The sequence below is a fragment of the Microcaecilia unicolor genome, chromosome 4, assembly GCF_901765095.1.
Source record: "Microcaecilia unicolor chromosome 4, aMicUni1.1, whole genome shotgun sequence".
Lineage (NCBI taxonomy): Eukaryota > Metazoa > Chordata > Amphibia > Gymnophiona > Siphonopidae > Microcaecilia > Microcaecilia unicolor.
Window position 1 is genome coordinate 366,977,949 of NC_044034.1, and position 22,903 is coordinate 367,000,851.

The 22,903-nt window shown below is 44.7% G+C and overlaps 1 protein-coding gene across 1 annotated transcript in view; it reads left to right on the forward strand.

Annotated features, from left to right (window-relative positions):
- Positions 1 to 22,903, forward strand: part of CFAP47 (cilia and flagella associated protein 47) — a 1,083,264-nt gene that overhangs the window by 495,942 nt on the left and 564,419 nt on the right. The window contains 1 exon segment of the mRNA XM_030202357.1: positions 376 to 422. Coding sequence (XP_030058217.1) covers positions 376 to 422 — 47 coding nt within the window.

A 22,903-nucleotide genomic window follows, 5' to 3' on the forward strand; every position in this document is an offset into this window, starting at 1 on the left:
ATATATATATATATATTGGGGTTTTGCCGGGTTCTTGAAGCCTGGATTGGCCGCTGTCAGAGACAGGATGCTGGGCTTGATGGACCCTTGGTCTTTTCCCAGTATGGCGGTGCTTATGTGCTAATTATTACATACTAGTAAAAAAGGCCCGTTTCTGCCTGAAATGAAACGAGCGCTAGCAAGGGTTCCCCACTCCTTCCGTTGCTGTCTCCCTCTCTGTCCTCCGAGAGTCCCACGCCCTCCTGTCGTAGGAGGCGGGCACGGGACTCCCTTCCCCTCCCCTTACGCGACTATCCCTGGTGGTCTAGAGGTACCTCTTCGGTCTGGGCAGGAAAGAAAGAGCCCCCTGTTTCCTGGTCGGAGCGCTGCTGCTAGCTGCCCTGCTGCATCCTGTGAGAGTCTGGCTCTCGGCCTTTCAAAATGCCCACTGAGAGTTGAAGTCTCGTGAGGCTGCTTCAACTCTCGGCGGCCATTTTGAAACGCCGAGAGCCGGACTTACACAGGATGCAGCAGGGCAGCTAGCAGCAGCGTTCCGGCCAGGAAAGTGGGGGCTCTTTCTTTCCTGGCCCGAGCGAAGAGGTACCTCTAGACCACCAGGGATAGTCGCGTAAGGGGAGGGGATGTGACAGGGGGGAGGGAAGGTGATGGGGGGAAGAGGGGGCGACCGGGGGCGGGGCGATAGTGTGAAAGGGGCATGGCGATAGCACAGAAGGGGCGGGGTGAGGCCTTGAAATGGGCCGGGGCAAGTGTCCTCATTTTATGAGGCTGTCTGCAGCGATTCGTTGGAAAGGGAGGAGTAGGGAAACACGCTCCTCCCCGTTCGTTCATTTGCGTTGTTCTGTATTTGTTCCGCCCTCGACGTCATCACGTGTGATGCGAGGGCGGGGCATGGAGACATGGTGAGTGTTGTGGCTTCACCACCATGAACTTACGAACCGGTGTCTGAGTGGCTGCAGTGACGTCAGTGTCTTCAGAACATTGAGGGTGAGTTTAATTCTAGTAGATTGGTGAAATCTGTGCTAGTATAGGCATGAGAAGAGTAAATCTGTAATCTAGGTGTTCACAGTTACACTCCCCTTGCACATTCAGATGTATTCAATACTAACACATATGTATTCAAGTGTACACTTACCCGTGAAAGTGCCAGCAGGGCACCAGGGCGCTAAGCGTGACCGTGATCCATCATATTTTCTTGAGCCCCATTGGGTCATTGTACATTCTGCTGCCCGCCTTTTTGAACTGCATGGATCCTCTGAGGAAGGAAAAAGCGAAACAGGGTTCTCTGTCGGGCAGAACCTTAATAGTAGAGAGAAGTGTTTCTTATTCATATTTATATATATGATTATTGTATATTCAGTGGCTGCAGGATTATCCTAAGTCAGTTTGCATTCGCAGTGAACTTTGAGAACATTTTGGAACATTTACATTTTGTGTTGGACAAGATTAAAGTATTTTAAATGTATTTAAAGGATTTACAGCACTGAAGCACATTAGTTACACTTTATTCACTTCGGGAGAAGGAACACGATGGCAGTTTGAGCCCTGTCATGTTTCAAATAAGAGGCTCTCGGGATGATGTTAACGGATCATTTCCTGCACACTGACATCTGCTTCTCCCCCAGGGATGCTGACATGCTTTTTTCAGAGAACTGTTTGCCACAAAATATTGCTTGTGCTGTTCTTTAAGATGGTAATTTATAATAACCCCCAGGACAAATCCCTCCTTTCAGTTCCCTTCTCCACCATTGCCAACTCCAGGCTCTGCTCATTCTGCCTTGCCTCACCCATTGCCTGGAACAATCTTCCTCAACCCCTACGCCAAGCCCCCTCCCTACCCATTTTCAAATCTCTGCTTAAAACTCACCTCTTCAATGCTGCTTTCGGCACCTAACCTTTCGTGTAATATAGTATGCCCTATCAGACGGACTCTATACTTGTTTTTAGTTTGTACACCTGTCTTTTAGATTGTAAGCTCCTTGAGCAGGGACTGTCCTTCCATGTTAAATTGTACAGCACTGTGTAACCCTAGTAGCACTTTAGAAATGTCAAGTAGTAGTAGTAATGTACTCTTTTAGGATAATCAACAAAAAAGGTGTGCATATCCCTTCACTTTGAAAATGATTCCAGGAAACATATTTGCACATATTTCTCATCCGGTGATCTGTGTGGACGCTTTCTCTGAGTAAAAATGCACATACATAATTCAAATGTCACTCCAACCTACCCCCAGGAATGCTTCTCCTATAGACCATAAAAGTAGATTTGAAGAAGTGCGCCAAAAATTAATTGTGAAAAATAAGGGTGGTAAGTAAGCGCCAGTGGCAATTGGGCGTGTGAAATTGCTGTTAGAGAATAGTGGCATGAGCAGGCGTAAGCCGGGGCGTAGCTACGGGGGGCTACCGGGGGCCTGGGCCCCTGCAAATTTCATCCGGTCCTTGGTTTGGCTGGCGGGGTCCCCAACCCCCGCCATTCAAAGCCCAGCCGCATTCGCGGCCTGCCCCCTGCTCTTCTTTCTTCTTGCTCCTCTTGTGCACGCTGACGCTGAGCATCAGCGTGCACAAGAGGAGCAAGAAGGAAGAAGAGCAGGGGGCAGGCAGCAAACGCAGCTGTGCCGGAGACCGTGCTGAAGAAGGCTTCGGCTGGCGGGGGTTGGGGACCCCCCGCCAGCAAAGGTGTTTGTTTGTGAGGGGGGCAAGGTGAGGCAAGGCGGTGGGGGGGGGAGGGCGAGGAGGCGAGGCGTGACGGTTGGGGGGCTGTGGGGTGAGTTGGCACTCAAAATGTGCCCCTAACCTCGGGCTCTGGCCCCTCCCACTGTGAGGTCTGGCTACGCCCCTGGGCATGAGCACTAATGCTGTGTGCAAGGCTGGTGCAAATTGTCACACCTAAAGCATTTTATCACTTAGGTGCACATCTGCAATACACGCCCCTGCCCCACCCTAAATGGCACCTTTGTAGTTGTGTGCTATAGCATTTAGGCACTAGGGGCCAGATTCTACATAAGGCGTCTACAAAATCCACAAGGTAAACATTTCCGGCTAAGCGTGTTCTATAAGCGACACCTAGATTTAGGCGCAGCATATTGAATACGCTTAGTTGATATCCCAGCGCCTAAAACTACATGCCTCCATTTTCCTCAACGAAAACATGGCGTAAATCCCTGCACATAAATTTATTTTATTTTATATCTGCATATCTACCCCACATTTTCCAACCTATTGGTAGGTTCAATGTGGCGTACACTTAGCTAAGATTATATAGGGTCCTGGTTATGTAGGATACAGGGAGGATTACAGATATTGTGGGGGGAAAGGTCATATATACGCAGTGGGCCATATTCTATAACTACGCACGTAAATTTTAGAACGCCTAAGAAACGCCCATTTTCCTTCCCTTAGCCACACCCCTTTTGAACTACGCACATTAGAATTTAGGTGCAGTTCATTACAGAATACACTTAGCGAGTTGTGCTCATTATTGCTTGTTAGGTGCTGTTATCAATGCTAATTAGCTTGTTAAGCCAATTAATTTTTGTGCATTGTTATGGAATATACTTAGATTTCAGCGCGGAACACTAGGCACGCTGTATAGAATCCGGCAGTAGGTTTCTAGAATAGTGCCAAAGTGCAGTTACATGTTTAACTACAAATTAGTGCCAATTAACCCCATTTAAGGGCTATTATTGGTACTTAAGGCCTATTGGCACCTAATATAATAATTAAATTAGGTGCTCAACTGGCACTGTTCTATACCTTGCATGTCCAAATGTGTGCGTTAATTGGAAATTCAGGTGCCAAATTTTATAGAATTGAGTTCCTAAATAGCAATATAACAGGGCTGGCGAAAGACCCAGCCAGGCCCTGGGCAGAACTGGACCACTGTGTTCCCCCCTCCAACTTGGGCTGCAGCGGTACCTCCCTCCACACTTGGGCCACTGCCGCTTCACCAACTTATGCCACCTTCCCCCTTACCGACTGCAGCGTGTGCTGCTGAGAACCCGGATGATTGCACTAACGCAATGTTGTATTAATACAATCACGCAGGTCCTGGGCGGCATGCAGCAGGAGCAGGAGAGAGACCAAGAGAAGACAGACCTGTCTCGGAAGCAGGCAGGAAGAAGCTTGCCTGCGCTGAGGCCGGACCTGGGGAATTTTGCCCCCCTGCCCACCCCCTACAGCCCTGCAGGGGAAGATAGAAATAGGTGATCAGCAAGGACGGAGCAGTTGGGAGAGGGGTTTAGCTGAAGGGAGGGAGGTTGTGAGAGAGGATTGGCTAGAATTTTGGAGACTAATCCCAACTACTAGTTTGTTGTAGTCTTTGTTTGGGATAATGAGATTTGTTATGTGTTAAAATGGGGTCATGTTGATTAAAAGTTTAGGAAGCCCTGTTCATAGAATGAGACAAGGCTGTGTCAGATATAGGAGCTATGTGTATATCAGAAGTGATGGGAATTTATTTATCTTGGCTAGACTACATGCCAGTCTCCAGGTACATTAAGAATGTATAAGAATACTTTTCTTTGCAGAAGATTCTCCTCGCTAGTTTGGCTTAGAGATATACATAAACCCCTTAATTCTATATATGGCACTAAAAATTGCATGTGCAAATATAGACGTGCCCAATTTACGTGCCCAATTTAATTGGACAACGAGCCAATTAGCGCCGATAATTGGGCACTAACAATCAAATCTTGGCGATAATTGGCAATAATTAGAATTTACATGCACAGCTTTGTAGTCGGTAGTCTATAAAGATGTACGTGTAAATTGTTACTCGTGGATCTAAAAAGGGGGCGTAGCCATGGGAGGGCCATGGGCGTTCCAAAAATTTGCACACAGTATTACAGAATACGGCAGATTTGCGCCTAATTTAGGCACGAGGATTTAAAGCAGGTTTCAGTTGGTGTAAATTCTCATGCTCAAAATTGGGCGTGAATCCTGGCACTGTGAGCTGTTCTATAAATAGTGCCTAGTTTGGAGGGCTGTTTATAGACTAGTGCTTAGCGCTCATTTTTTTCGGCGCTGATTTTTCAGTGCCGTATAAAGAATGTAGCTCAAAATGATCACTTGTTTTGTGGGAGTAGCAAAGCAATTTTGCTTAAAGATAAATAGCAGTAACACTAAACTTCTTTATCAGTCATATGATAGACCCAGTGCAGGTAGTGCACTGTATTATGTACTACCCAGCTTCTCATTTATAGGCTGTCGTGATCCCTCTCTGACTCACCTTATGTCCCGATGGTCAGCTGCTGTGCTGGCTACTGTCTGTAGGGTTTCTTTCCTGTGTGTTTCATGCCTCACCTTGGGTTCTGTGTATTTCCTGCCTCTGTCCTGTAGGGTTTCCACTTCTCCTGTGTTTCAAGCCTCACTTTTTTTTTTATTTGTACCCCGCGCTTTCCCACTCATGGCAGGCTCAATGCGGCTTAGGTACTTATTTGTACCTGGGGCAATGAAGGGTTAAGTGACTTGCCCAGAGTCACAAGGAGCTGCCTGTGCCTGCAGTGGGAATCGAACCTAGTTCCTCAGGATCAAAGTCCACCACTCTAACCACTAGGAGGAGCGACTTTGGTGTTCAGTATGTATTTCCTGCCTCTGTCCTGTAGGGTTTCCACTTCCTCTGTGTTTCAAGCCTCACTTTGGTGTTCAGTGTGTATTTCCTGCCTTTGTCCTGTTTATAAGGAAGTGGTGCACTTTCATTGAGTGCCTTTGCAATGCGAAAGGTCTCCAGGTTAGTCCGTGTGCGGTGAAGCACTTCTGCCTTGTTTATTGTCTGTGTGCCTGTGGGCACTTCTGCCTTGATTCCTTGTTTAGGGTGCCTGTGTGCACTTCTGCTTCTGTTCTTCTCGGTCTGTTTGTGTGCTAGGTTCAGCCTTCAGTCATAGTTCTGTTGTTTGTCTGTGTGGCTCAGCTTTGTGTCCTGCCTAATCTGCCTTGCTTGTTGTAGTCCCCTCTACTTTAGCTTCAGCCTTTGTTCTGTTGTTTGTCTGTGTGGGTCAGCTTTGTATCCTGCTTGTGTCTGCCCAGTTTGTCTTCTGCTCCAGTCCCCTTCCTGCTTGTCTCTGCCCTGTTTGCTTTTTGCTTCTGTTCCTGCCAAGCTTGTTTGAAAATCCTGAATCCTGCTTGAGTATCCTGTACCCGGTTCCTGTCAACCTTGTTTGAAAATCCTGAATTCTGCTTGAGAATCCTGTATCCAGTTCCTAACAAGCTTGTTTGAAAATCCTGAATCCCACTTTAGTATCCTGAATCCTGTTCCAGCCAAGCCAAGTCCATTCCTGCATCCACCAAGCCAAACCAAGTCTGTTCCTGCATCCGATTCCAGCCAAGCCAAGTGCATCCTGAATCCTGTCCAGTCCAGCTTGGGGGGTTTTGCCTCCTGCTCCCGCTCAACGACAGTAGGCCAAGGACTCACGTTGTTCCAGAGTTCGTGACTGCTTGTTTAAAGCCTGGGACCGTGACATAGAGGGGCATAATCGAATGGCACCGGCCATCTCCGTGGCAGCTCCACAAATATGCGGAGCCAACCGTATTTTCGAAAAAGATGGCTGGCCATCTTTTTTTTCGATAATACGGTTGGGGCCGGCCAAATCTCGACATACATGTTGAGATCGCCGGGTTTGAGATAGCCGGCATTGGTTTTTGCCGATAATGGAAACCGAGGCCGGCCATCTCAAAACTGGCCAAATCCAAGTCATTTGGTTGTGGGAGGAGCCAGCATTTGTAGTGCACTGGTCCCACTAACTGAATGTAAAAAGCCCTTCCCTTACTGATCTGGAAAGGAATGGGCATGCATGAAGGAAATTGCATGCAAATGAGCTGCTCTCTGTTAGCTCATTTGCACACGATTTCCTTCCTAAGGAGGGGAAGTGACGGCATTTGAAGACGTCCTTCCCTGTACGTCCAAAATGTTTCTGTGAGAAGGACATCCATGCCTTTGCTGTGCCTCTGATACCTTATTTATTTAATTTATTCAAATTTTGGATCACAAGTAGCAGCAGTGGGATTTGAACCAGCCACCTCTAGATTACAAGACCAATTCTCTAACCACTAGGCCACTCCTCCATTGTACTCCACTCCGTTTAAATTTGGCCATCCCTGTGGGGGGCAGTTGAGGACGTCCAAAGTGTTTGAAAGAAGGACATCCACGGCTTTGTTATGCCTCCGCTGACACACACATACCTCCCCCCCAGGGACCTGCATACTGCCACCCCCCCCCCCCCCCCCCCCCACAAGGATGGCCAAATTTCCACGGAGTGGAGTACAGTGGAGGAGTGGTTAGAGCACTGGTCTTGCAATCTAGAGGTGGCCGGTTCAAATCTCACTGCTGCTACTTGTGATCCAAAATCCAAATAAATAAAAAGGGTGTTAAAGGCATGGCTGTCCTTCTCACAGAAATATTTTGGACATCTTCAACAGCTGTCGCAGAGAAGGACGTCCTCAACTGTCTTTGCAGGGATGGACGTCTTCAACTGCCTTCGCAGGGACACAGGCATAACAAAGGACATATTCTTAAAAAAAAAAAAGACAAAAGATTTTGAAGTTGTTTTTTTTGGGATGGGAGGTGGTTAGTGACCACTGGCGAAGTCAGGGGAGGTCATCCCCGATTCCCTCCAGTGGTCATCTGGTCAGTTCGGGCACCTATTTGATGCTTGGTCGTGAAAAAAAATGGACCAAGTAAAGCCGGCCAAATGCTCGTCAGGGCTGCCCTTCTTTTTTCCATTATCGGCCGAAGGCGGCTATCTCAACCACGCCGCCGTCCCACCTTTATTACCTTGCCGACACGCCCCCTTGAACTTTTGCCGTCCCCAGGACGGAAAGCAGTTGTAGCCGGCCAAAATCAGCTTTCAATTATGCCAATTTGGCTGGCATTGGGAGAAGGGCGGCCATCTCCCGATTTGTGTCGGAAGATGGCCGCCCTTCTCTTTCGAAAATAAGCAGGATAGGCACACAGCTCTGGAACTCATTACCAAAAGATATAAAACTCACCAAAAACTACTTACAATTCAGGAAAAACCTAAAAACATATCTTTTCAAGAAGTCCTTCCCCAGGAATCTGCCAAGCCATACACCTTCAAACCTCATGAATCGCTAAGAAATGGAAAACAATGACACTAACCCTCTCTCGCAAAATGCCAATCATCCTATATAAATCTAACCCAAGTGATCATTGTATACCTGTATTATCCGCCAAATGCCATCAACTTTAATTTTTTGTAAGCGCTTTTTAGCAATATGTAAGCCACATTGAACCTACCATATGGTAGGGAAATGTGGGATACAAATGCAATAAATAAATAAATAAATAAATAAATAAAATAGTGATGGCCTATCTGTAGTTTCTTTTGATAGAGAGACCCTCCAATGTGCAGTACTGTTAAATATTTGAGAAGTATAGTTTCTTTGATTGCACTCCCAATGCAGAGGTTGCTATAACTAGTCAACATTCAAAGCAAAGGAGGTCAAACATTTAAAAAAGGAACTTGAAGAAAACCAGTATTGCCATAGAGGAGTGAGGATGAGTTGCAAGAGACAGATATCAAAGGCGATCTGTTGTGACTGGTTCTATTTAGGTCGTTTATGCCTATCGGAAAGCATTGTATCGAGAGCACCATCGTCAACAGCACAGTTTCAAGAAGTCCCTTTCATTTCTTCTGCTCAGATTTTAACAAAGACTTAGGGGCCCTTTTACTAAGCCATGTAGGTGCCTATGTGCGCCCAACGTGCAGCAATTTGAAACTACCACCCGGCACACGGCGCTAACTGGGCAGTTATTGGCATTGTATGTGCGTAGATGATTACCACCCAGTTAACGTGTGAGACCTTACCGCTAAGTGAATGGGTGGCGGAAAGATCTCAGACCCAAAATGGACACGCGCCAATTTTTATTTTGCTGCATGTCTGGTTTCGGCCAAAAAAGGCATTTTTTTTATAGATGCACTGAAAAATGGTTCTTTCGTCCAAAACACGCGCCTACACTAGCGCAGGCAATTTTTCAGCGCACCGTAGTAAAAGGACCCCTTAATTTCAAATGTTGGACTTACTTTTTAGTACTGCGTTAACAGGTGTTAAATTTCTCACCACAGTCATCATCGTGGATGCTTGAGATTTGTGGAATCTCTGCAACAATCCTCGTAAAACACCCTTATTTATAGCTTCGGTAAAACATTCCCAGTCTCTCATTATTTGTGGTCTGTTTAAGGGACCAACCCAGTTGTCTGCTATCTAATGTTGACCCAATTTCCACATCCTGCTTTATTAACTGGGTAGTTATGGGGGTTAGGGCAGTTTCAAGGGATAGTTTTTGAGGGTGGAGCAGTTGTGAGGCTACTTTTTGGGAATGAGAACAATTTTTACCGCGGTGGGGCAGTTGCAGGCGGTAGTTGATGCAGTTTGCAAGATGGTGGGGCAGATGTGGGAGAGGGTTGGGGTAATTTTCTTGTTGTGGGAAAGTTAAAGGGTGTCAGTTTTTAGGGTCAGGACAGTTGTGGAGGTAGTTTTCTTTTTCAAGTTGAGGCAGTTTGTGAACGGCAGGGTGGTTTTTGAGGTGTGGAAAGTTTGTGGAGGTAATTTTCTGAGGGTGGCATCAGTGTGCTGGTGGTGGGCCAGCTGCAGGGGGTAGTGCTGAGGTGGGGACAGTTTGCAAATGGTGGGGCAGTTTTGGAGTTTGGGGGCAGTTTGTGTGGTGTGGGACAGTTATGGGGAGTATCTTTTGGATTGTGGTGGTTCAGCTGGGTAGTTTTTGAGGGTGGGGCAGTCCCAACTTAGATAATCAAAACAAAAAAACTTTTCACGAAACTGAAAAAATGTTAGAAATGTTATGTTTATGTGGAAAGAAAATACCTTAGAGTCAGTCTCTAGTATAGAAGACATAATAAGGACAGTCACTTCATTGTTCAAAAACCTTCCGTTTTCTCTATAGTAAACACTTATACAAATAATGTGTCACGGATCAAAACACGAAACTTCTGTGTCTATGATCTTGTGGTAAACATATTAATGGGTCAACCCATCAGGGAACGGACCAACTGTAAAAATACAATCAAAATTATAAGCTGTTAAAAGTCACAACCCCAAAAACTATCCTGCATTTGGAAGCCACATTATTCTTCTGTATTTCAATTGCCAGTATTCCTAGTTATATTGTTTTGAATATTGGACCCATTCTGTACAAACCTGGAACAACTGTCTATGAAATTAATGTAATTAATATGCTTTTGCTAACATCTTGCAATTCATTCAGGCCAATAGGACAATATCAGATAATTTGCTATGGGAAAGGTCACAGAGCTGCTGTAGTGACTGCATGAATAAATCAAGATTCAGATGGTCTATGAAGCTTTTGTTTTTCTTTGGTTTTTTAATTTTGAGTACCACCTAACTCCATGATTGAATGTGGCCCATAGGAGGATTATTTTAATGAGTTATCCAAGTATGCTGTGCAAAGCACTAACTTTTAACGCACAAGGCACATGTTTAGTCTCCAAACAACTCTAATCTATCATTATTTTGAACAGACTTTGTGTCATCTGATCAGATTGCCAACTTACTGACCGTTATTTATTCATTAGAGCAAATTCAGTCAATGCGAAAGTAGCCAGCTCGTTAACGTGAATTGCCACTTTCACTTCCAACTGACAGAAAGCACTGAAAAATTTGAATGAACATAGATCTCCTGCTAGTCAGAGCAGGGAATTCAATAACAGTGATGAAGATTTAGAAAGAAACTTTTCGTTAATTTACAAAGAACACTGGCAATTCAACTACAGCAGGGTAATTTGACTTTGAAATAACAGTGGTCTTCTGCTCTTTGTTTCTATATTTATGATTTTTCTGTAGTACAAAGGATCACATCTCAAGTTTTGATCATTTCCATAGTCCTTATCTAGTTCCTAGACATTTGCCTCAACATCAACTCTTCCAGCAATGATTAGCTATCAGTCATAATAGTCCAGCATGTGATAGCTATTGGAAGGGCCATGTGGAGGAGTATGTACATAAAGATAAATGGCCACCTACCCCCAAAGAAACATGGTAGCAATGCAGCCGAAGCAAACCATGCAATCTAGCATGGCATATTTGGTATCCATTCATTCCCGTAACTTGGCTACGCAGCAGTGCAACAGTGCTATGACAATTATGAGTTGTAATGTGCAGGTGACTTCATTGCAGTGAAGACAGTTGGTATAGGATAAACGAATCGGAGAAAATGTTTCTTCACTCAACGTGTAATTAAACTCTGGAATTCGTTGCCAAAGAATGTGGTAAAGGTGGTTAGCTTAGCGGAGTTTAAAAACGGTTTCCTAAAGGAAAAGTCCATAGACCGTTATTAAATGGACTTTGGGAAAATCCTCTGTTTCTGGGATAAGCAGTATAAAATGTTTTTGTACTTTTTTGGGATCTTGCCGGGTATTTGTGACCTGGATTGGCCGCTGTTGGAAACAGGATGCTGGGCTTGATGGATCTTTGGTCTTTCCCAGTATGGCAATACTTATGTACTTATATACTTACAAGACTCCCTCACCAGGAGAATTACTTGTGGAGGGCAAACAGGGAAGGACCAAAGGCCAGCTGAAGCCTATTCAGCATCTTTATCAGAAACCGCGGCACAAGGCGCTTGCATGCCTTACTTATTTTGAAATGATTGTTGCACTGTTGCTGACTCTCTCTTTCTTTTTTCACAGTTCCGCATAGGTGACTGATAGATAAACTGAGTGCTTTCAGTATGGGCCCTAAAATGACTTACTAGGTTACAAACTGGTTTAATGGAAGGAGACAGAGGGTAGTGGTAAATGGAGTTTGCTCCGAGAAAAAGGATGTTATCAGTAGTGTACCATGGGGATCGATCCTTGGGTCGGCTCTTTTTAACATCTTTGTGAGTGATATTGCAGAAGGACTGTCTGGTAAGGTTTGTCTTTTTGCGGAGGATACCAAACTCTGTAATAGGGTGGGCACAACAGAGGGTGTGGATAGCATGAGAAATGATCTAGCAAAGCTGGAAGAATGATCCAATACTTGGCAACTAAGATTTAATGCTACAAAATTCAGGGTCATGCACTTGGTTACAAAAATCCAAGGGAACGGTACTGTATAGGGTGAAGTACTGTGTACAAAAGAAGAGTGGGATTTGGCGGTGATTGTACCAAACAGGTGGTAAAGGCATCGGTCAAAGCCAGAAGGCTGCTCGGGTGCATAGGGAGAGGTATGACCAGCAGGAAAAAAGAGGTGATAGTGCCCTTGTATAAGTCTCTGGTGAGGCCCCATTTAGAATACTATCAGCCTTATTTTCGAAAGTGATGAGCGCCCAGATTTCGACCCAAATCGGGAGATAGGCGCCCATCTCGCAAAGGCGCACAAATCGGTATAATCGAAAGCCGATTTTGGGCATCTTCAACTGCACTCCGTCGCAGGAACGAACAAAGTTGACGGGGACGTGTCAGAGGCGTGGTGAAGGCAGGACTGAGGCGAGTTTATCAGCCGAGGAGAGATGGGCGCCTTCGGCGGATAATCGAAAAAAGAAAGGCGTTTTTAGCGTGAATTTGGGTCATTTTTTTGGACCCTTTTTTTTCACGAACAAGTCCCAAAAAAGTGCCCTAAATGACCAGATGACCACCCCTGACTCCCCCAGTGGTCACTAACCCCCTCCCCCCCTCCCACCATTAAAAAAACAACTTTAACAACTTTTTTTCCAGCCTGTATGCCAGCCTCAAATGCCATACCCAGCTCCATCACAGCAGTATGCAGGTCCCTGGAGCAGTTGTTAGTGGGTGCAGTGGACTTCAGGCAGGTGGACCCAGGCCCATCCCCCCCCACCTGTTACATTTGTGGTGGTAAATGGGAGCCCTCCAAACCGCCCCCAAAACCCACTGTACCCACATGTAGGTGCCCCCCTTCAGCCATAAGGGCTATGGTAATGGTGTAGAGTTGTGGGCAGTGGGTTTTGGAGGGGATTTGAGGGGCTCAGCACCCAAGGGATGGGAGCTATGGACTTGGGAGGAATTTAACTTTGTTTTTTGTTACAAGTGCCCCTTAGGGTGCCTGGTTGGTGTCCTGGCATGTGAGGGGGGACCAGTGCACTACGAATCCTGGCCCCTCCCACGACCCAATGCCGTGGATTTGTTCGTTTTTGAGCTGGGTGCCTTCGGTTTCCATTATCGCTGAAAAACAAAACCGCCCAGCTCAATTCCGCACAAATCCGATGCATTTGCCAGGCACCAACCGTATTATTGAAAAAAAGATGGGCAGCCATTTTTTTTGAAAATACGGTCTGTCCCGCCCCTTCACGTACCCGTTCTCGGACATAGACGCCCATGGAGATGGGCGTTCGCGTTCGATTATGCCCCTCCACGTGCAGTTCTGGAGACTGCACCTACAAGAAGATATAAACAGGATGGAGTTGTCCAGAGGGCGGCTACAAAATTGGTCTGTGGTCTCTGTCATAAAGCATATAAGTACAGGCTTATAGACCGTATACTCTGGAAGAAAGGCGGAAGAGAAAGGATATAATAGAGAATACCTCCATGGTATTAGTGTACAGGAGGTGAGCCTTTTTCAAATGAAGGAAAACTTTGGAATGAAAGAACATAGAATGAAGTTAAGAGGAAATAGGCTCAGGAGTAATCTAAAAAGTACTCTTTTATGGAAAGGGTGGTGGATGTATGGAATGGCCTCTCAGTGGAGGTAGTGGAGGCAAGGGCTGTATCTGATTTAAGAAAGCACGTGTGGGATTTCTTAGGGAAAGGAGGAGTTGGTGGTTACTGAGGATGGGCAGACTGGATGGGACATTTGGCCCTTATCTGCAGTCATGTTTCTATGTTTCTCTCTACAAGTCTTGCAACCATTATTGCACTTTGCCTATACTTCCTGACTATAACCTGCTCCAGCACCAAGGTGACATCACCATTCAGCATTTTTATCAGGAAACACGGCACAAGGGGTGCACACCAAAGTAGCACAACTAAAGAGAACGTTGTGCTCCTTGTGCTTTCCTTGGGTGCATGTGGCGCTGTACTCTGCCCCTTCCTTATCACACTTTTTTATCTTTTCTTTCTTCTGTTGCTCACTCTTGCAATTATACCCTACTCCCTTCCCTCAGGCAACACAGGAGAGGGAAACCAAAGTAGACTCACACTGGAGCAGAAAACAAAAGCACAAGGAGCCTTCAGAATTGGGAACATCAACTCGAATTGTATTGGGGGTCTTGCAAAAGTTCAGTTTCCAAAAAAATTCAAAAGACAAAGAATGCTCAATCTCAGGGCGCTGAAAGATGCCAAAATTGCCATGAGTGCAGCTGGTTTCTTAATGGACAGCAAAACCACAAGAATAAACGCCCCCATTTCTGAATGCTCTTGTTTTTGACTCCCTTCCACATTCTCTAACCCAGTGCTTGCCTGGCTTCACTTCCATAGTTCTTTCAAGCCGCCTCGTCAGTGTTATTCCTTCCCCCTTCTCTTCCTCTTCCTCCTCCCTCTCCCCTGTTACCACATTCTCTCCGTCCCTCTGCCCCCATCCTCTTAGACTTGGTCTCCTTAATACCCATTCGCTGAGACACAAAGGTTTCCTTGTGGCTGATCTAATTACCTCTCATCATCTCGATGTACTTTGTGTCACTGAGATGTGGCTTCAACCGGGTGATACTGCCAATTTGTTGGAGTTCTGTCCCAGCTGCTTCCTCTTCCTTCATGTTTCCTGATCTTCACACCACGGCGGAATTGTGGCTTGTTTTTATTTTGCCTCCCTTCAAGTAACTACATGTCTCTTAAAGCCCTTATGAGTCTCGGAATCTCTTATTCTCCATTTTAAGTTCCTTTCCTCTACCATCCTCCCGTTTTCTCTTTGCCCTCCACTGATGAAGTCTTTGCCTTTATCTCTGAATGCATAGCTCATTTTAACACTATTCTCTTACTAGGTGATTTTAATTTCCCCCTATCGGAAACATGTACTTTGTACCTGTCCCTTACTCAGCACATCAATGTTCCAAGTTTCATAAGTACATGTAAGTATTTCCATGCTGGGAAAGACCAAAGGTCCATCAAGCCCAGCATCTTGTTTCCAACAGTGGCCAATCCAGGTCACATATACCTGGTAAGATCCTCAAAAAGTACAAACCATTTTATACAGCTTTGTACTTTTTCAGGTTTTCTTTAATCTGGAGCATACTATCTGAGCAGTGTACAAAGTCAAAATTATGAGGCAAGGAAAAAGAAAATAACTACATTAATGATAGGAAGGAGCTAGAGAATAAACAGAAAAGTGAGGAAAGAAAGGAGGAAAAAGGAAGAATGAGGTCAACCATTTAGATGTCTAATCCTCGGGGACGGGCAGAGCAGGGGAATATCACCAAGACATTAGAATGATTTAAATGTAGTATGTGAAATTTCCGATCTTAACTGTCAAGGTTACTAAATTCAATAAGGTGGGGGCCATCACACTGTAAATGCGTGCCCAGATGGTATTTGGTCTAATGTAGAGGAAAGAAGGTACTGTTAAACAATGTTGCTGAGACGATTGAAGGGATTGGGTGGGGATATAGGGAGTGATAAGCCATGAAAGATGGGATGGTTGGTCAGTATGGTAAGTTTTATGCATAATGATTAGGGTTTTATATGTAATGCGATGAGTGACTGTTAGCCTGTGTTCCTGATGCAGAAGTGGAGTTACGTGGTCATACTTGCGGGAGTTGGTGATGATCTTAACTGCCATATTCTGGACAATTTGTAAGCGACCAATGTCAGAGAGGTGAACGCCCTGCAGAAGTGAATTACAGTAGTCGAGTTTGTTGATAATAAAAGCATGCACCAGTACTCTAAGTGCTTCCCACTCACGCTGCTGGTAATATTCTTGACTTTTGTTCTCACTTCATCTTTGGTAACCCTCCCCTTTCCTCTGTTGCCACCCATCCCATCCCTTGGTCTGAACATCTACTTCTCACTTTCTCCCTTTCTTTACCCTCCACATTCTCCTATCCCCAAGCCCACCAGTAGCCTCAATGACCACAACCATGCCCGCAATGTGAACGCCCTTGTTTTCCTTGATCCACTGCAGTCCTTCCTCCCTCCCTCTTGCTCAGTGAGTTCATGATTTGAATCCAACTCTTTCTTCAATCATTGACTCTCATTCTCCCCTTTCCCTTGGTTTCCACTTCAATGTCCTCGCTCTGCATCCTGGTTCTCCCCTTCACTCAAACTTCTCAATTCTTTCTTCATAGTGTGGAGCGGCAATGGTGCAAGTCATGTATCGACGCTGACTTGGCCATTTTTTCATACTCGTTATGAGGAGTATTTTAAGAGCCTCCTTCTGGTCAGACACATTCACTTTACTTACTTAATCTCATGCTCCGTTAATCAGCCCCAAGCCTTATTTCATGTAGTTCCATCGCTCCTTCAGCTACCATCTCCCCTGACTACGATCCTTCAATCCTTCCATTCAGTACATTAGCTGATACTGACAAATGAAAACTTAACTCCCTGTGCATGGCTCTCCAACCTACAGCCTCCCCCTCTTCACCCTCCCCCACATTTGTAAATTTTCTCAAGTTCTTCATACTGCCTAGCCCGTCACAGGAATTTCAAAGGGAAAATCTATGGAGAGTTTCCCTTTGAAAACTGGCTTTCGGGCTTGCGAGCACCAAGGCAAGTTTCAAAATTGCCTTCTTTATCTGTATCATGCAGGCTCAGTTATAATATATTGGCTTTAAAACATGAATTTTTGAACTTGTTCCATATGAACTAATCTCTCGAAAGCACATCTACACGTTCATCTTAAGAGTTACGAGATTGGACATATGCTAACATTTGTATTCATTTTAGCTCTAACCCTGTCAGATTTAAATTAACGAAAACCATCGAGATCTAAGATCAGAATTCCGAAAATGCCTAAAGCTAGATTTATATATTCTGTAATGTACTTCTAGAAACATGTTATTGCTTGATTGAGATTCTTATTCCCAGATCATTTAAAAACCGGTTTTCACGTGTGATTAATGAAGTTATGCAGTGCTGTCTTTTACCCTAAACCTAATCCATTTTGCTATATCCGGCACTGTGCTGAAAACTAACCTGTCACCGTGAAGCCAATATGTAACCACTGTCAGCCTGCAGCTGACAGAGTAAATTTGTTCTCCGGCTGCGTGTTCCTATTTCTGATATGTATTTAAACTCCAGTGATAATGTTGAAAAGTAAATGGGTCAATTTTAAGCACCCCGGTGAGCATTTATTTAAAACACCAGTCGCAACATTTAAAAAATCCATGTGTATTCAGTACTGTTACCTGTACAGACGTTGGCACTGAATGTATATATGAGCAGTGATTTTTGCCACTGAATATGAGAATAGTGGGATATTCAGCCGCTGTCCGTAGATCCATCAAAATTTTAAATAAGCATAAACACAGTGAAGCAGTTTACTGTAGGACAGCAATTTTCCTGGCCTAACTTAAATCGCATAGCTATCTGGATAGCGGCTGAATCTCGCTTCTATTCGTATACCTGGGAAGTTGCCCGTGCTCAGCTCTGATAGTCCACCTATTTTGTGGCCTGTTCTGTAATGAAAAGTATTAAATTCAGTTCAAATTAGGTCTTACATACCACTAATGTCCCCTGTTTAGGGTTCAGTGAGGTTTACATCATCTGTGGGACAGAAGTCGGTACAATATTGTTGGTAGGATATTGGGTGAATACAGTCTTGTTGGTTATATTCGGTTGGTACAATATTATTAGTGGGATGTTGGGTGGATACAATCTTGTTAGTTACATTCAGTGTTATCTAACTAACTCTATATCATTATCGTGCATGAGGGAGTACTATGTGCCTACTTTATTTATAGAACTAGCCGTTAAGCCCGTAAAAACGGGCGAGTATTGCAGCCCTCCTCTCTCCCCTGGCCTCACCCCGTCCACCAATCCTCCCCCCCATATCCAGCGACTCTCCTCTTTCCCTTGGCCTCCTCCCATGTCCAGCAACCCTCTTCTGTGCCCTGCTCTCACCCCAAGTCCAGCAGCCATGGCCTCTCCCCCCTGCCCTCCCCCCATGTCCAGCTACCCTCATCGCCGCCGCTCCCTCCCGCCTCCGTGCCGGGCCCCCAGCACTGACCTGACAGCACCTCTCACCTCCATGTGAAAGCGCTACAGGCAGCAGCAGATCGCTCTGCTGCTGCCTGCAGCGCTTCCACACGGAGGTGAGAGGCGCTGTCGGGTCAGTGCAGGGGGCCCGATATGGAGGGGGGCGGGAGCGGTGGCGGGGATGGGTGGGGGGAAGGGTGGAGGTTGTTTCGCGCAATGTTCCTTTCCAGGCGGCATCGTCGCCGTCCAACAATTCGACTCCGTTTCCCTCTCTGTTCCGCCCTCTGACGTCATGACGCAAGGGCGGGACAGAGAGGGAAGACTGTACTGCGCATTTGAAAGTGAGTACGTTCACTTGCCGTTTATATGTTTGATACTAGTTTAATATGTCACTTGTTCAGTACCCATGTCTGTTTTATCATTGCCGCCTTAAGTAATTCCCTTATCCTGTATTTGTCCTGTTTGTCTGTCTTGATTAGATTGTAAGCTCTGTTGAGTAAGGACTGCCTCCTACATGTTCAGTGTACAGTGCTATACATCTAGTAGCGCTATGGAAATGATAAGTAACAGTACTACGAGGCAGTGGCTGTAGCCAGAAAGATGCTAGGGTGCATAGAGAGAAATATAACCAGCAGGAATAGCCTAATGGTTAGTGAAGTGGGCTTTGAACCTGGCAACCAGGGTTCAATTCCCGCTGCAGCTCCTTGTGACATTGGGCGCAAGTCACTTAACCCTCCATTGCCCCAGGTGCAAAAACTTAGATTGTGAGCCCTCTAGGGACAAAAAAAGTACCTGCATATATTGTGTACAGTGCTGCGTACGTCTAGTAGCGCTATAGAAATGATTAGTAGTAGCAGAAGAAAGGGATTGTTGATGCTCCTGTACAAGTCATTGATAAGGCCCTACTTGGGGTATTATGTTCCATTTTGGAGTCCGTATCTTGCTAAGGACATAAAAAGACCTGAAGCAACAAAAATGATATGAGGTTTGCACCAAAAGACGTATGAGAAGAGGCGAGGATCTGACTATACCCTAGAGGAAAGAAGGGATAGGGGTGATATGATACAGACATTTAAATATTTGTAAGGTATTAATTTGTGAAGTACTCTCTTCCAGAGAAGGGTAAGCAGCAGAACTAGAGGACATGAATTAAGGTTACAGGGGTGTTGACTTAGGAATAATGTTAGGAAGTACTTTTTCACGGAGAGAGTAGTAGATGCCTGGAATGCCCTTCCGTGGGAGGTGGTGGAAACAACAACAGTAATGGCATACTGGGATAAGCACAAAGGATTCCTCTATTTTGGGGTCTTATTTATTAGATTGTAAGCTCTTCTGAGCAGGGACCGTCCTTAGTTATTGATTTGTGCAGCGCTGCGTAACCCTAGTAGCGCTCTAGAAATGTTAAGTAGTAGTAGTATTTGGATTTTTGCTCACACCTTTTTCAGTAGTTGCTCAAGGTGAGTTATATTCAGGTACACCGGGTACTGAAAAAGAATGGAATCAAAGCAACTTAGCCGTTTTTAAGTGGCAAATACAGTAATTGGGAAGTAAGGCCAGTGCCGGGCAGATTTCAACCATTTGTGTCCCCATGATGGCTGTATAGATCTGGTTGGGCTGGAGGGGCTTTGACAGAAACTCTAGTAGTTGAAAATTAAGCCAGTGCAGGGCGCACTTCTATGCAGCGGCATAGCAAGGGCGGAGCGGTGGGGGCGGTCCACCCTGGGTGCACGCTACTGGAGGGGTGCAGAGAGCAGCCACACGCCTATCGGCTCTGCTGTTTCCCTGCTCCCTCTGCCCCAGAACAGGCTACTTCATGTTCCGGAGCAGGGAGCCAGCGGAGCCGAGAGCCGCGCGGCTGCTCTCAGCAGCCAAGAATGCACCCGGGGGGGGGGGGGGGTGCGCATCGGCGATCCGCCCCGGGTGGCAGCCGACCTAGGAACGTCACTGCTTCTATGGTCTGTGCCCTGAAAATGGCAAGGACAGCCCAAGATCAAGTATGCATATGCTATCATATCACAAAAACTAGGAATTTATTTTGTTGGGCGGACTGGACGGGTCATGTAGATCTTTATCTGCTATCACCGACTGTGCTACTGGGTATTATTTGCTTCCCTATCCCCCCAACCTAGATAGCATTTCTGAGTGGCATCAGAAACCATCACAGGATGCAAAGGCTGAAGGAACATCTCCTTCTGTAACTTTCTTCAGGTGCCACATTTCCTGTTTGCTCTGGCTTCACCTTCATCGCCAGCACACCTGATCCCAGCCAGGCCCAAGGGGCAGTGTTTTCAAAACCAACCCTGAAGACTCAGTTTTACAGCCTGAGCCAAAGGAAAGCCTATATTTTCAGTTTTAGAGAAGCAAAACAGGGCAGAGAGAGAGGGAACCTCTAAGAAAGACGGATGGTTATGTCATACCCAAGACTAACAATAATCTAGAAAAAGTGTTGAGCATGTATAAATATCCATTCAGTGAAAATTAACCTCAAATGTAATTCTCATAGTTTGGTAGTACAGGCATCCGGTTTCAGTTGTTGACTGATATCAACTTCTAGTCCGATGATGTTCTGTGAAATGCAAAATCCAAAGAGACAATTTATAGCTAATTAGGATGCTGTTGGCAGTCTGGGGGACTGGTTGTCCAATGGATGACAGTGATTTCTCCTAAATTATGTCTCCCTGACCTGCTTTGCGGGCAAGAGCTTTGATCATTGTTGTCTGAAATAATACACAAAAACTCTGAATGGTTCCGCAAAAAAAGCTAATCTTAATATCAGACCAATCATCGACAAAAACCTCCCAATTCTCTTTTTAAAAAATTCTTCACCATCACAGACTTCTTCAGGGGAAGCTGTTAGTCTCATAAGTTCTCATCTTGCTGTTGAAACCTCATGTTGGGATCAGGATAAAGACGGAGCACGTTGATTGGACATTAGATACACGAGTTTATCACATCTTTGCTGTGAGAATTGTGAAGAAATGAAAAATAGTATTGGGAGGTTTTTGCCGATGATAGTTCTGAGTCAGACGGAAGCTGTGGTTCTCATATTATGAGTGGACTGGGTTAAACGAACAGTGCCCGGTTTCCACAGCGTTAACCCGTGACTGCTGAGGCTTTATTTCCTCCCTTTCAGAAAAATCAAAAATTAAAAATTGAAAAATGAAGAAATTAAAGAGCGAAGAATTAAAATCGTGGAAATCGAGGGAGTTTTCAAAGGTTAAGTTGGTGTCCACATGTTTTTGTTTTTGTCTGAAATAATAAAAATGTCTTTTTAAAATATGAATGTTGCTTTATGTGGTTGTTTGTGAGAACACTTTGTATCCAGTTATTCCATGCAGAGTGCTCTGTTGCTTTCTCAGGCTTGGCGCTTTTTTCCCCATCTGCACTAATTCACATAGGGCACAGAGGTACTAGGGGGAACAGTTGTTCATATTACACTGAGCCATCAAATACTCAAGTTACTCAAACACTCATTTTACATAGAACAATGATATCAAAATTGAGACATCTAGGTCGGAACTTGCTTAATTCTGGTTGTATTGAAGAAAAGCATTGCTGAATGTGGAGCCTCATGTGTATATCTTGACACATACTACAGAAGCAACCGTTTAAACATGTACATGTGCATTAAGAGAATGGCATCAACTTGGCATTTTCCATGTGTAACTGCTGACACTTGTAGCTAGTCTCATTTTGCAAACCTATACATCTAAATGCTGCCAACTGTCTGTGTGTGTGTGTTTATAAGAAAAGAGGAATTAAGGAGAATTAATCCCTTAATATCTCATGTAAATCCCTGGGCAAAACAAGCACTTTTTAAGAATTTCTGTAAACCTCTGAGCTGGTGCAAAACTCATCGGGAATATTTGTTATCATAGACGTGTGTTTCCTAAATAAGATGGGGATTGCGGTTGCAGATTTTTGATCTGCCTAACTCATGTCCCCTTGTAATCTCTGCATCCCAGTGAACCCTATTTGTAACTAACAGTTTTCTGAACTTGCCAATTTACAAGTGTATACAGTTTACACGTGTAAAAGCTGCTATTTATACATGAAGCATGCAACGTCATGATAAGCGGGCTGTACCTGCAAAATTTGGAGGAAGGAATAGGGGAAACACTGGCCTGGTGTAGTTTATACGAAACATGATTGTGTTCAGGAAGGTTGGCTGCTATGCTTAAGTGTTTTGTTTTGTTTTTCCTTGTGGAAAGATTTTTGCAGAAAGGGTTTTAAGAAGATTTGATAAAAAAGTAAAAAAAAAAAAAAAAAGATTATGGAATGGAAAAAGAAGTAATTGGAGCCATGAAGATTGGAAGCTGTTTTGGTGTCATTTGAAGTTAAAGTGAGCTACTATGTTTGCTATCTGAAGGTCCAAATAGTTGTGAAAATAGTAGTAACTCTGGGATCATTGCATTGCTGTTTATACATGGATGTGCCTTTAGTATTTAAGTATGTATATGAGCAATAATATATTCTCATTATTATACAACCCATCAGCTCAGATAGTAGGTACAACCAACATGTCAACAAAATATTTATTTATTTGAAACATTTCTAAACTGCAATATCCATTAGTCCTAGGTTGTGTACATTAGCAACATACACAATGAAAGACACAAAACGATTAACAGAATACACAAAAACTACAACATTTTTCATATAGTCTTTCATATACCCCTCTCCAACCCCTTCTGTTCCCCACTCCTCTATAGCCTTGTAACATCTAGCTTGTCCCATGGTACTGTCTGTTTCATATTCTTCACAAAGGGGAGGCAAAACCCTGTCATATAAACCTATCCATTCCCTTCCTCCAGGATCAGCAAAGTACCTCTTCCCTCTAAGCTCAACATCCTC